Source organism: Chelon labrosus (genome assembly GCF_963514085.1).
Source record: "Chelon labrosus genome assembly, chromosome: 12".
Classification (NCBI taxonomy): domain Eukaryota; kingdom Metazoa; phylum Chordata; class Actinopteri; order Mugiliformes; family Mugilidae; genus Chelon; species Chelon labrosus.
This window is the reverse complement of record NC_140345.1, coordinates 14,172,261-14,184,628: the sequence shown is the minus strand read 5'-3', so window position 1 is coordinate 14,184,628 and position 12,368 is coordinate 14,172,261. Positions and strand designations below refer to the sequence as shown.

The 12,368-nt window shown below is 39.5% G+C and overlaps 1 protein-coding gene across 1 annotated transcript; it reads left to right on the top strand.

Moving 5' to 3' along the window:
* Positions 1-3,470: 3,470 nt before the first annotated feature.
* Positions 3,471-12,117, top strand: LOC311496521 (urokinase plasminogen activator surface receptor-like; the record flags this gene model as incomplete). The annotated part of the gene is made up of 5 exons (XM_084556408.1): positions 3,471-3,516; positions 11,020-11,139; positions 11,214-11,360; positions 11,471-11,581; positions 11,696-12,117. 5 exons carry the CDS (start codon positions 3,471-3,473, stop codon positions 11,893-11,895), a joined length of 624 nt encoding a protein of 207 aa, XP_084412534.1. The 3' UTR covers positions 11,896-12,117.
* Between the last annotated feature and the right edge of the window lie 251 nt (positions 12,118-12,368).

Here is a 12,368-nt window from a genome sequence, read left to right as displayed (position 1 = left end):
CAGTACTTCCTGTTCTGGGTGTTTCTACCTCTATGCATGCATTTTATATGTTATGTAGGCTACTGTAGATATCCTATATTATGTTGACATATATTCACATACAGTATATTAAATGTGAGATTATTTTATTAATCTCGAAAATGCTGTAGGTAAATCAAGCACTTTAAAACAAACAGTATTGTGTTGTTTCTTAACAAGTCAGCAGTTTAGTCAATGAACTGACTCCATGTACCTTGGTCCCTAACTGATTAACCTCAGTATAAGTTCTACTGTCGGTGGAGAGTTTTACCACCTTTAACACGTCCTTTTCAGAAATATTCTACTGAAATGGGAGTGGAGGGTATGATTTGCAATCCACAAGGAGGGCTTTCACTAAGTGCTATGACTTTCCTTCAGTATTTACTGCTGTTCTTCTGTATTCTCTGCATCCTGTCCACAGATCATTCAGCCTCTTTTTTTATTATTTGCATCTAGTTGTATTGTGACGGCCCCAGGGCCATTGCAGGTTTGGTGTTGTTGTTTGTGTGTCTTTTTTGTCTTTCAGGGTGCTGGTAGCTGGTTGGTCATTATGGGATCGGAGGCAGCTGGCCACTGTCTCCAGACCCATAAAACCCCGCCCTCCTGTGAACTCGCTCTTGCTCTCTGTCCCGGGCACCATGCTGTGTTGATTTGAGTTCTTCTAATTTCCTGTATGGTTTAGTTTTCATTTTCCTAGGTTGATCTAGGTTGGTAGTTTCCTTTTGTTTAACGACATGGTTAATGTTTCCTTTTGGAATTCATCTTTGTTAAAATAAATATGTTCTTTTGATGTAACTCCCCGTGTGTTTCCCTTATTTGCTATGGTCTCAGAGCCAGGCCATAACAGTATATATAACTCACTTTTTAAACATTGCTTATAAAACAGGTCTGTTCGTGATTTGAAGCTAAGAGCAGTAAATTGAACTCTTCTTTATTTCACCATTTTTTGTTTCATCAGCCAGTACCCTGAACTGTTTTGATTGTATACCAGGAGAGACTGGAACCTGCAGTGACACAATAAAACAATGCCCTTAACAGGGGTATTTCAGGGAGTTTTCAGCCCCCACATTCCAGAGGAGAGAACATCTAAGTTTATCAAGTTATTGATTCCTTCATCTCAGTTTTCTTAACTTTATACTGTGCAATAAATGCATTCATCTTAACAGGAAGTTGAGCATAAAAGGAAGTGGCATGCTTGGATTTTTTTCTGCAGCCTGTTAGAGGGTCCCAACCACAAACTGGTGAGGCTGTAAGAATAAAACAGAAAAGCAAGAAATAAAGTCTTCTCTGCATGTCTTCAGAAAATTGCAGCAAAAATGCAAAAACTGGCCACATGAATGATATGATCTTAAGTAGGGTTTGTGTATCAACAATACAGCAGAGGGTTGCATAGACTTCACCAGTGTTCTAGTTTTATTTTTGTTCAGTAAACACTAATTAAACAACACACACATCAACTACACACCTCTGTGAGATGCTAGTGGGGACGTCTGCATCGTGTCATCCCCACCCAGATTTCTCTTCTTCTCTTCTTTGTTCTTTTTTTTTGCAGGTTTCACTATGCAGCCTGTATCTGGGATGGAGAAAAGTGTGTCTGAAAGTGGAGACTGTCATTTGCACTCCTAGGAAGGACAACAGAATCTGACCTTAAAGGACAGTTTCTGTTAATTTCAAGTAGCCACATTAAGGACATGTTGGAATCAAGTGGAACAGTTTGTGCTCCATGTCAGAAAGTTGTCTAAGGCTGGCCTAAGTAATGTTTACAGACAGAGCTGCACCCTGTGCATCAATGGTTGGAATGAAAAGAAAGAGAAAGCATCCACCTGCACATGTCTGATCAAGATGTATTACACTTTTAGTTTTATACATATTTTTGCTATTGCAGTTTTGCCGTACTAATGAACATGTTTTCTGAGATAAAAATGGACCCTTCTGGAAGTTGTTTTTTATTTTCTTTAAAATATCAATAAAAAAAATAACTACTCAGAAATAAAACTCACGATGTGTGATGTCTTTTCATGTGACAGAACAAGTAACGGTTATACACCGTCAGTCAACAGGAACCTATTGTGGTTTGTAAAGTGTCCTTGTTCCTTGAACTGGCTTGAACTTGACACATTCTGAGGAAATGAAACTGATGATTGCAGACAACCATCTGTGCATTAAACGACTTTAAGGTTGTAGAATCAGCACGCTAGGGCTGAAATAGTGCAGCTATTCATTTCAGTTGAATAAAGCTATGAGTGCTTTCTTTTGAAAAAAAAAAATGGTGAATAATATTCTGATTATTTTGTGACGTTTTATACACCGAGCATCAGAGGCGATCCTGGCTAGATTTACGCCCAGGGCAAACCATCCCATGCCCCCCCCCCCCCGTCCAAAAAAAAGACTTACACCCAAACCCTGCCACCAACACAACAATATATTATATTATTTGTATTATTCTATTGTATATAATACAAAAAGGTAACAAGAACAGAGAAAAAAACAAGATAAATACATGAAATACAGTATATAAACACAATGTAAATTGCACAAATCCTTCATCACAGGACCTAATAACCATGCTTGAAAAATCCCTGAGGAAAGCTAAAAATAAATAAATAAAAGACTACAAAAAAAAAAAAAAGATTTCTGCAGTAAACTATTTCGTATTTCACATACGGGTTTTGTTTTGCATCATCCTAATACCATCTGAACAGTTCCAGTTATAACACACCAGTTTTGTACATAGAGAAACAGCAGATAATGAACATAAAAAATTCCAGAGTCAGGACGTCTGTGTGAATTTGCACTTGTGTTGCAAACACAAACTAGACTAGGTTATCTGTGGGTGAAATTAGTTGCATGACATGATGCCTCTAACAGTTGCTAGTTCAGCAAAACTAAAAAGAAAATACAGTCGTCTTCTGTGGCTAATAGCAACATATTAGCAAGAGGCTAATAAATAGCCTGTAGCCTACTGTCACTCACGTCACTCATAGAAATCTGTATACCTTTATCTTTTGCCCGTTTCTGCTCATCTTTTCTTCTTTTTCTGAACTGGGCACCTGATGCTTCTTTGGTCTTTTACTTTGATCCATGATGAAGATGAAGATGAAGACTCGACATCATTAACTTTTGCATTACCTTTTGTCAACACCGTCCGTTCGCCCGTCAATCAATCGGAATTGAGTCACGTAGCTAGATGACTGCACAGATTTATTTTATTTATTTATTTTTTCATTTTTCACATAACCCAATCAGTTACATGTAGGTATATGAGTCTATGGAGTCTATAGGAACGAAATACAATTTATTTGAAAGCAGTTTGTGTTGTGTGGCCTGAGATCAGAGTCAGGTTTTGTCTCCATCAGTAGGAAGAATGGAGGTGTGGTTTGAAGGGTGAAGCCAGCCCCTTCTCATGAGAACTATTTATACCCTTAAAACTCACTTATACTCGCCATCACAAAATGCATCTCCTCACACTGATCCTTGGGATTGTGCTTCTCCCTGAAGGTAAGTTTTGAAAAGTAAAAGTAGCCTACTATAATTTTGTATTTCCTACTGTTCTTCTTGAATCTCTGCATCTCGTACACAGATGATTCAGCCTCTTTTTATTTGCATCTAGTGTGGCGAGGTTGGAAAAATCGAGAATTTAAATAAAAGGAAGATGTATAAATTGAAAAAACAAAAAGGCCGACAACGCCACCTAGGTTTAAGGAGCCTAATTACTCCTAATGGACGCATGTTATTTGGTAGATCAGGGTGAGCAGAGTTAAAAAACAACCACAATTGGACTAAAAGCGTATTCAAAATTACAATAAAATAAATTTCCCCGCCTAAAGTCTCCCCCGAGGGTCCCAATGTTGCCAGGAAATTCCACGCTCGAACCAGGCTGGACCAACCGGTCTCGACTCCCGGCGATGGCGATCAAGTATGGAATGAATTTACTATCATAATGCAAGAGCATTTTAAATTGATTCGAGGGCAGGATTTATCGATTTCATTCTCAGATTTTGTGATATTATCTCTCAAAACTCTGCTCTCGCTCTCAAATTTGCTCTGCGCTCTCAAATTTGCTCTGCGCGTGCTCAAACTGTGTCCACGCACTCGTTTACGATGCTGCTCGCGCAGATTTCCTGCGCTCAATCTCCAGCTCTCTCTCTTGCTCTCACGGAACATGTGCGCTCACGAAACTCTGCTCTGCTCGCGGATGTTTGGTGTATCAACGCTGTCAACCAATAGAAGGCCGGCTGGTAGTGACCAATCAGATGATCCCTGTTTGTATACGGGTGCGTTGGCTGTTTTTCGAGGAGCGTCGCATACGGGCGGGCACTCTTTCAACAGGTTTCATTCACTCCCTACCCCCGGGGCAGTAATAAATGTGATTTCTTGTATTTGTTGGACCACTGTAAAATATCATTCAACACATACAAGAGCGTCCGAGCTTCTCATTAAAATGGCTATATTGTATAATAACAGCCGCATCGAACACTGTTCTTTGCGGTGTGCTGGTGCAGAAAACAATGTCACCATCCTGAAGCTAGCGGGACGGGCGAAATGGATCGGCGGCAAAGCCAAAGTGCTCAGGCAAGTTATTTTTAAATTCATTTTAATGTCACGCGCTCGTGGTAACTTTCGTGAACGCTTTAAAATCAAGATAAAAATGTTTACGATGAGGCAGTGAGCTGCTGAGGCTCTTGGTCTCTGTTCCAGACCTAGCTAATGAGCTATAGCTCACATATGGAATGAATTATATATGGCCCATTTCAGAATTGCGGGTACATTTCAAGTTTAGACAAAATAAGAAAAAAAATATATTTTTTTTGTGTAACCTTTTTCATTCCCATAGAGAATACTTTAAATTTAACACTTCCAGCATTTGCCAAGCTTAAACATGTAAGATTAAAAATATTTAATCTGAAAATCATCGTACTAACAGTAAAATCAGTCAACTCTGTTGCAGACAAATTAGGGTAAATATTTATAGTACTCAAATGTAATACATTTTAAAACCATGTCTTTCCTATGAGAACTTTTGTCTTTAAATCCACTAATTGAACTTTAAGTTTTCTAAGATAAAGACTATTTTTTCAGGAGTAAAAACAGTGACACATTTAATTGGAAAGTTGCCATTTCGGTTTGCATTTTCTCTAACTATAGCTCCAAAAATGAATGAAATGCTTTGAAATTTCATGTAGTGAGAATGTTAGTTATGACACAGCTTCTGGTTAATTTGTCAACAATAAAACATATTTTATTATAGCTTTTTTGAAACAAAACTTGGTGAAACAGAATTGACGGTGATGTGAACAGAGTTGACATGAATAACAGAGTTGACAAATCATGCATAAAAGGCCAAAAACTGTACCACTGCTCTGCCTCTGAGACATTCTGTCTTGGTCGTAACAAAATTCAAAAAGATAAAGTCTTCACTTACAATCACATATATTTTTGTTCAAAACATCTTCATAAAACCTTCTCAACACAGGGAAGAACATCCTGAAGGCACAGCTTTGTATGAAAGTTAAAAAGTTTGACACTAACTAAACACCAGTTAAGAATTTGACTTCAGTCGTCAAGATAACTTCACTGACAGCTGAGTCATCAGTCAGAAACACACAGTTTAAATGCTGCTGCTGGTTGAAAGCTACATTTAGTTCCTGATATAGAGATGGTCTGAATCCAGTCCAAACCAGCCTAGAGACAGACATCGAGGACAAAATATTATAGTGCTAGAGGGGGAACTATTCCCTCTTACACTCAATTAGCTGCATTTTAATTTAAATCAAAAACGGTAACATTAAAACTTTTTAAATGTAGAAATATTTCATAGAACATTTGAAAATCTATAAATTCATCAATCTCAGCAATAACAACACAACAAAATAACAACTGCCACCCTCCTTACTCCCTCGAAAAATTATTCACTGGCGATTTCAGCCCATATCTCTTTGTCAATTTCAACATGCCGCCCTGTCACTTGGATTGGTTGTGAGATGATTCTGACGACATCATCAAAGGGATACCACAAAGTATCCTCACGGTTTGGCCAGTAGAAGCGATTTTTCCCCGCCTTGTGCATGCATGTGACTTTTGCATGTGTCTCATTGACCTCAGCAATGGTCCCAGGATAAAAGTCATCATCATATTTAATGACACACCACTGTCCAATCACATCTTTGCTCTCCCATTTGATTTCTCCTCTTGTTTGTTGCTCTTCAGTGGTATCAGAGAGGATGGGCTGAACATCAAATTTAAATCTCTGTGAGTTGTGACATGTACACTCAAGAATCTGTTTAGTTGAGCAGGCACAGCTGACATCCCTGTAGATGACCTTTCCTGGTGCTTGAGTGATCATTTGATGGAGGCGCATTGTGGAAGGAACCACTGGGAGTTGTTTGGGCATCTTCTGCACAGCTTTGTTCACAGCTTCCTCCTCAATGTAGAACAGCTGTATAGAGGTCTGGACACTCAACAGACTGTCATACAGTTGCCTGGCATTTGGAATGTCTTTTCCTTCACTGACCAGTCTGTCTGCTGTTCTTTTTAAAACCCCACCCACTCCGTCTGGAGCACCTTTCCCGTGGCCTGCTTCAAAGAAGCTCCATGTGCCCTTCTGAAAGCCCTGCTTAAACAGCTCTGTGCTAAACATATAGAAGTTGCCCTTCTGTCGATACTGGGTGCAAGGTCCATCGCTAAAGAAATGAACCACATTGACTGATGGATAGTGTGTTTTCACATGATCTAACACAGGGGACATGTGTGTCCATATGGCAGGTGGACTTTTCTCTTTTGATGCTGAGATAGTCGTGAAGCACAAATGTTTGTCCACTCCACCCACATGAAGGATTCCTGTGTGCAGAGTTGCCTGCTGCTGAGAAGATGCAAAATGAACAGCTTGAATCTCTGCTGACAATTTGCAAGCATAGTTTTCAGAAAAGTCAATGTGAATCAAACACTCATGAGATGTCATACTTTTCTTGAGCTCACGGTAGTGTTTGTATTGTGTTTTAATGTTGAATTGATGCCTTGTGAAGACTCTTAGCTGTTTCTGGAACATATCAATCATATCTCCTAGAGAACTCTCCATCTCCTTTTTCACAGTCATTCGGACTGGTTGTGATTCTTTCTGACTTTCTTTCTCATTTTCTTTGTTTTTCTTCCTCCTTTCTCCCAGTTCAGTTGTCCACTGAACAAATCTTACTGGAGCCTCAGCATCATAGTCATGGTTGAGGTGGCAGACATTGCTTCTGCATTTTGGACATTCGTCGTACATGCATTCTTTGCTTGCAGGATCACAGCATATTGAATTGGCAATGACTTCCAAGTCAGTCGTCTCAAGAAGTTGGAGTGTATGAAGCTTCTGCACAAGGAAGGATAGGTTTTCATGCACTTTACAGAGACAGGTTTCTCTGTCAGATATGGATGGGTGAACAACCCAAAAAGGACGCATGCAGCAGAAAAGTGTGTATGACAGCTGACTTGATGGATATTCAAGAAGAAATTTTCGATGAAGATTTTTCAAGGTATCATTTAGAAACCTTTTCTGCATTTTCACTTTCCTCCTGGTTATGGTTTGTTTTTTTCCCGCAGTTAAGCGGCTGACATCATCTCTTAAGAAAAATTCCTGTACCATCTTTTGGAGCTTGCTTTCAGATGATCGGTACTTTCTTCTTTGAAAAGACAGTCCACTTTGTTTCGTCTCACCACATCGCTTCCTTGAAAAACCAAGTTCAGTCTGTGTTGTTTTCTGTAGTTTGTAATGTTTAATGATCTTTCCTGACACAATTCGTGATATCATCTGACGCACTCTCTCTTCTTTGTTGTCTTGGTATTTTTGTCTGATATTACTTGTCAATGCATGATGAAAAAGGAGAGTTCTCTGAATCTCTGCAGGGACTCTATGTCTCCCTATCTGTTTCCGTGTTTTTGAGCGAGGGGATTCAGTCACACGCGACAGTCTCTGGAGGCGTTTCTGATATTTTCGGACAGCAGTCGTTTGCTTTTTCAGCAAAATATTTAATCTTTCAATTTCTCTGTATAATTTGGAGTTCTCCCGTTTTATTCTTTTCCGTCCTGACCGCCTTTGTCTGAAATGATAACAATAAATTGCTTACAGATTGAATTTAACATAGCCTGCCAGTATTCTTTGTATGAATGAGTTTTTAAATAAATTAATATTTATTAATATGTATTTCATCATATATTACATACTATCATGTTGACAGGTACTAATAATCAATGAACTACAATTCTCACTTGATCTATAACTTTGCCGACTGGACTGTAATTATACACTCATTGACTTATGCAGTCACCTAACCATTCACAAATCTAACCTGGATGTCTGTGGTTCAGGGTCTGGTTCAGGACTTGGTGGTGGTGTTTCAAAACTTCTCTGCCTTCTTGCTCTGCACCTCTGCTGAGCCTCTCTCCAATACCTCCGCTTATGCCTCTGCTCCCTTTCACTCTGATTAGCCACTGTGCTGGTTAACCCTGCATTTCTCTTTTTCTTCCATCTCTCCCTGTCTTTTTCCAAATTTGCTGCCCTCCTTTCAGGGTCAGCATTTCGCCGTGCCCTGTATTGTCGTTGCCTTTCTGCTGCCGATACCTTCATCTTCACCTACCTAGAAAATAATAACATTTTCTTGACCTGGAAAGTGATATCAGAAATCTTGACTTTACAATAAAAGTACCCAGAACCCACAATAAATGTATAAACTAAAGCAAAATGCTTAGAAGTGATTGGGAACATCTGACTCTGTTAGTCACTGTCAACTCTGTTATCATTCAAATTTTGACACATGTAACAGAGTTGACGATAACAGAGTTGACATTTTCCACCATTTTGTGCTTTAACTCCACGTGCTAGCTTAAAACTAGATACCACATGTCATGAATAAAACCATAATTTTATGAATTTTCATCATGTAATTGTTTAAAAAAAATTATCGACAGACTCACTAGAATATCATAGTAACAGATTTGACATATAATTAATCTACTGTTGGTGTAGTCTCAACATTTTGTACAAATTAATGAGAGAGAAAGTTTAACATACCAGAGTTCCCTCCAAATCTTTTCTGCAAGAGGAAGTGACATCACTGGGTGCAGGTCACTTGTTTTTATTTGAATGCTATAGGGTTTTTTATGTGGTTTTATAACAGAGATAACAGAGTTGACTGGATCACAGGGACAGATAAAAAATATATATTTTTAATGTTGAAATCCCATGTATTACAGAAAATAAATACTCTGTGCAACTGATTGTATATGTATTTATAGAATTAGCACAAAAAAACTGCGAATTATACTGAATTATTTCATGTTAATTCAATATGAACGTGTGAATCACAAGCTGAAGACAGTCAATAATTGGGGGGTGGGAATCATTTAATGAATATTTTACATATAAATTGTGCCTAAAATAGACACCAAACATTATTATTGGTGAACATTCAATATAATTAGCAATATTATTTAAAACAGATCCAGTAAAGACTTTTTTAGGGGAAAATAACCAAAGGTTTTTATAGGAGACGCGAAATGTACCCGCAATTCTGAAATGACCCATATATATATTCTAGATGTGCAACAAATATTTACATGGGACATTGGTGGTTATTATTTTTCTTCCTAATGTTAGCAGGCCATAAAATTGCCTCATCGTAAACATTTTTATCTTGATTTTAAAGCGTTCACGAAAGTTACCACGAGCGCGTGACATTAAAATGAATTTAAAAATAACTTGCCTGAGCACTTTGGCTTTGCCGCCGATCCATTTCGCCCGTCCCGCTAGCTTCAGGATGGTGACATTGTTTTCTGCACCAGCACACCGCAAAGAACAGTGTTCGATGCGGCTGTTATTATACAATATAGCCATTTTAATGAGAAGCTCGGACGCTCTTGTATGTGTTGAATGATATTTTACAGTGGTCCAACAAATACAAGAAATCACATTTATTACTGCCCCGGGGGTAGAGAGTGAATGAAACCTGTTGAAAGAGTGCCCGCCCGTATGCGACGCTCCTCGAAAAACAGCCAACGCACCCGTATACAAACAGGGATCATCTGATTGGTCACTACCAGCCGGCCTTCTATTGGTTGACAGCGTTGATACACCAAACATCCGCGAGCAGAGCAGAGTTTCGTGAGCGCACATGTTCCGTGAGAGCAAGAGAGAGAGCTGGAGATTGAGCGCAGGAAATCTGCGCGAGCAGCATCGTAACCGAGTGCGTGGACACAGTTTGAGCACGCGCAGAGCAAATTTGAGAGCGAGAGCAGAGTTTTGAGAGATAATATCACAAAATCTGAGAATGAAATCGATCAATTCTGCCCTCGAATCAATTTAAAATGCTCTTGCATTATGATAGTAAATTCATTCCATAATCAAGGCCCTCAGTCACTCCCGAGCACGTAGCCTACACCGGAAAGAGATAAAAACACCGGGGTAAACCGTCGGGCAAAAATCTTTCAAGTTCAGGATCGCGATCACACCCCTCTCTACAAGTCCACGACCCTTCCCCTCCGCTCCCGTTTGTCTGCCGTCCACCTCTGTTCTCCCAACCCGCACGGTCCGCCGCTCAATCCGCGCTTCTCCCTTTTCGCGGAGGTGGTGGAGGTGATGGTGTCTCGGCGGTCTGTTCGTTCCTTGAGAGCACCCGTCGCTTCGTTGCCGCTGCCTGAATAATGGTTACAGCTCCTCGCCCACCGGCTGGGGCTCGTTCGCTTAATTAACCTGCTGCTGAGTCCGTGTATAGTTCATGGCCAGCTCGGAAAAAAGAAAAGCCTACATGCACGTTAACAAATATCAACTAAAAAGCAACACCAGAAAACTCAAACCAACGCAACATGCAAGAAAACACAAAATAACAAAACATGCGACCTAAAACTGACCCCGTCACACTAGTAAACATTGCTTATATTTTATATTTTTAATACAGGTGTTTTTCTTGCTTTGAAGACAAGGGCGGTAGATTTAACTCTTCTTTATGTCACCATTTTGTGTTTCATCAGCCAGTACCCTGAACTGTTATCAGTGTATACCAGGAGAGAGTGGAACCTGCACTGACACAACAACACAATGCCCTTTGCTGGTAAATGAGTGTGCCGCACATAGAACCTTGTCTTATGCAGGTATGGTGTTCTGTACCTCTTCTTATTTCTTCTTGACACTGGCCCAGTTTACAATGACTACTGTTTTATTGCAGGTCATTTCAAAGCTTCAGATGTCACTGCAAAATCATGTGTTTTGCCTGAGGAGTGTGGCGAGCACTCACTCAACTTTGGAGACTACAGATTCGTAGTTAACAACAAGTGCTGCACCACCGACCTCTGCAACACCCAACCTGCCCCAGGTAGGAAAAAAACAAAAAATCAATTATACAAATATTTGCTTTGAACGCTCAGTTCAAATGATGAAATTATTATATGATGTTTTTTAAATAATATATATTTTATTTCACAGAGCCCAGCCCAACCGCTCCAAATGGCAAAAAGTGCTTCAGTTGTGACGGACTGATGTGCACCTCAACTCTAAACTGCCTGGGGGATGAGGACTACTGCATCTCAGGAACAGGTAGCATGACTTCTGCATTAAATTTATTTTTCTATATGTAGACTAAGAAGTGTTTTGTGATTCTAGTGTTAAAATTTTGAAGCCAGCTAACTGACACAATTTTCTTTCTCTCAGGGAAGTCAGACAGGAAAAATACTACTTTAAAGGGCTGCACCTCCAGGATATTCTGCTCAAACACACAAACTGCACGGATCACACGAGGCATTGCAACAGGACTCAGCTGCTGTCAGGGCGACTACTGCAACAGCGCCAGCAGTACAAGTGCTGGCCTCCTGCTGCTGGTGACACCGCTGATCTCTTTGATTCTGAACTGATGTAGAAAGAAGAATCACTGTCCAGATTTGCTTCACATCATTGCGTAGGTTCGTAGCACTTACTGCCTCACACATGACCTTAAGTGATATGTGAGAAGTAGAAAGTTTAGTAACCAACAGGAAAAAATAAAAAGATTTTCTGCTTCTAACTTTTTTAAATTAGTTTATATGTTGCTTCTAAATACAATATCGACTGCTTTGCATATGATTGTGAATAAAACAAAGCAATCAATAATTTCATTGATAGTTTTTGTTGTAAGTTGTTGTGAGTTTTCTGACATTTTGTCTTATAACTATAGTGGATATTTACATCAGACAACGTGACATGTACTGTTTCAGGTTGCATCACAAGAGCCTGTCAAAGAGGTCATCAAGGTCCAGGTCTGATTCAGACTCTGTATTTGCTGATTCCAGACACATGTGGTATAAGTACAGTAGGGCCCCTATATGTGATTCAGTGATTAACTTGCTGA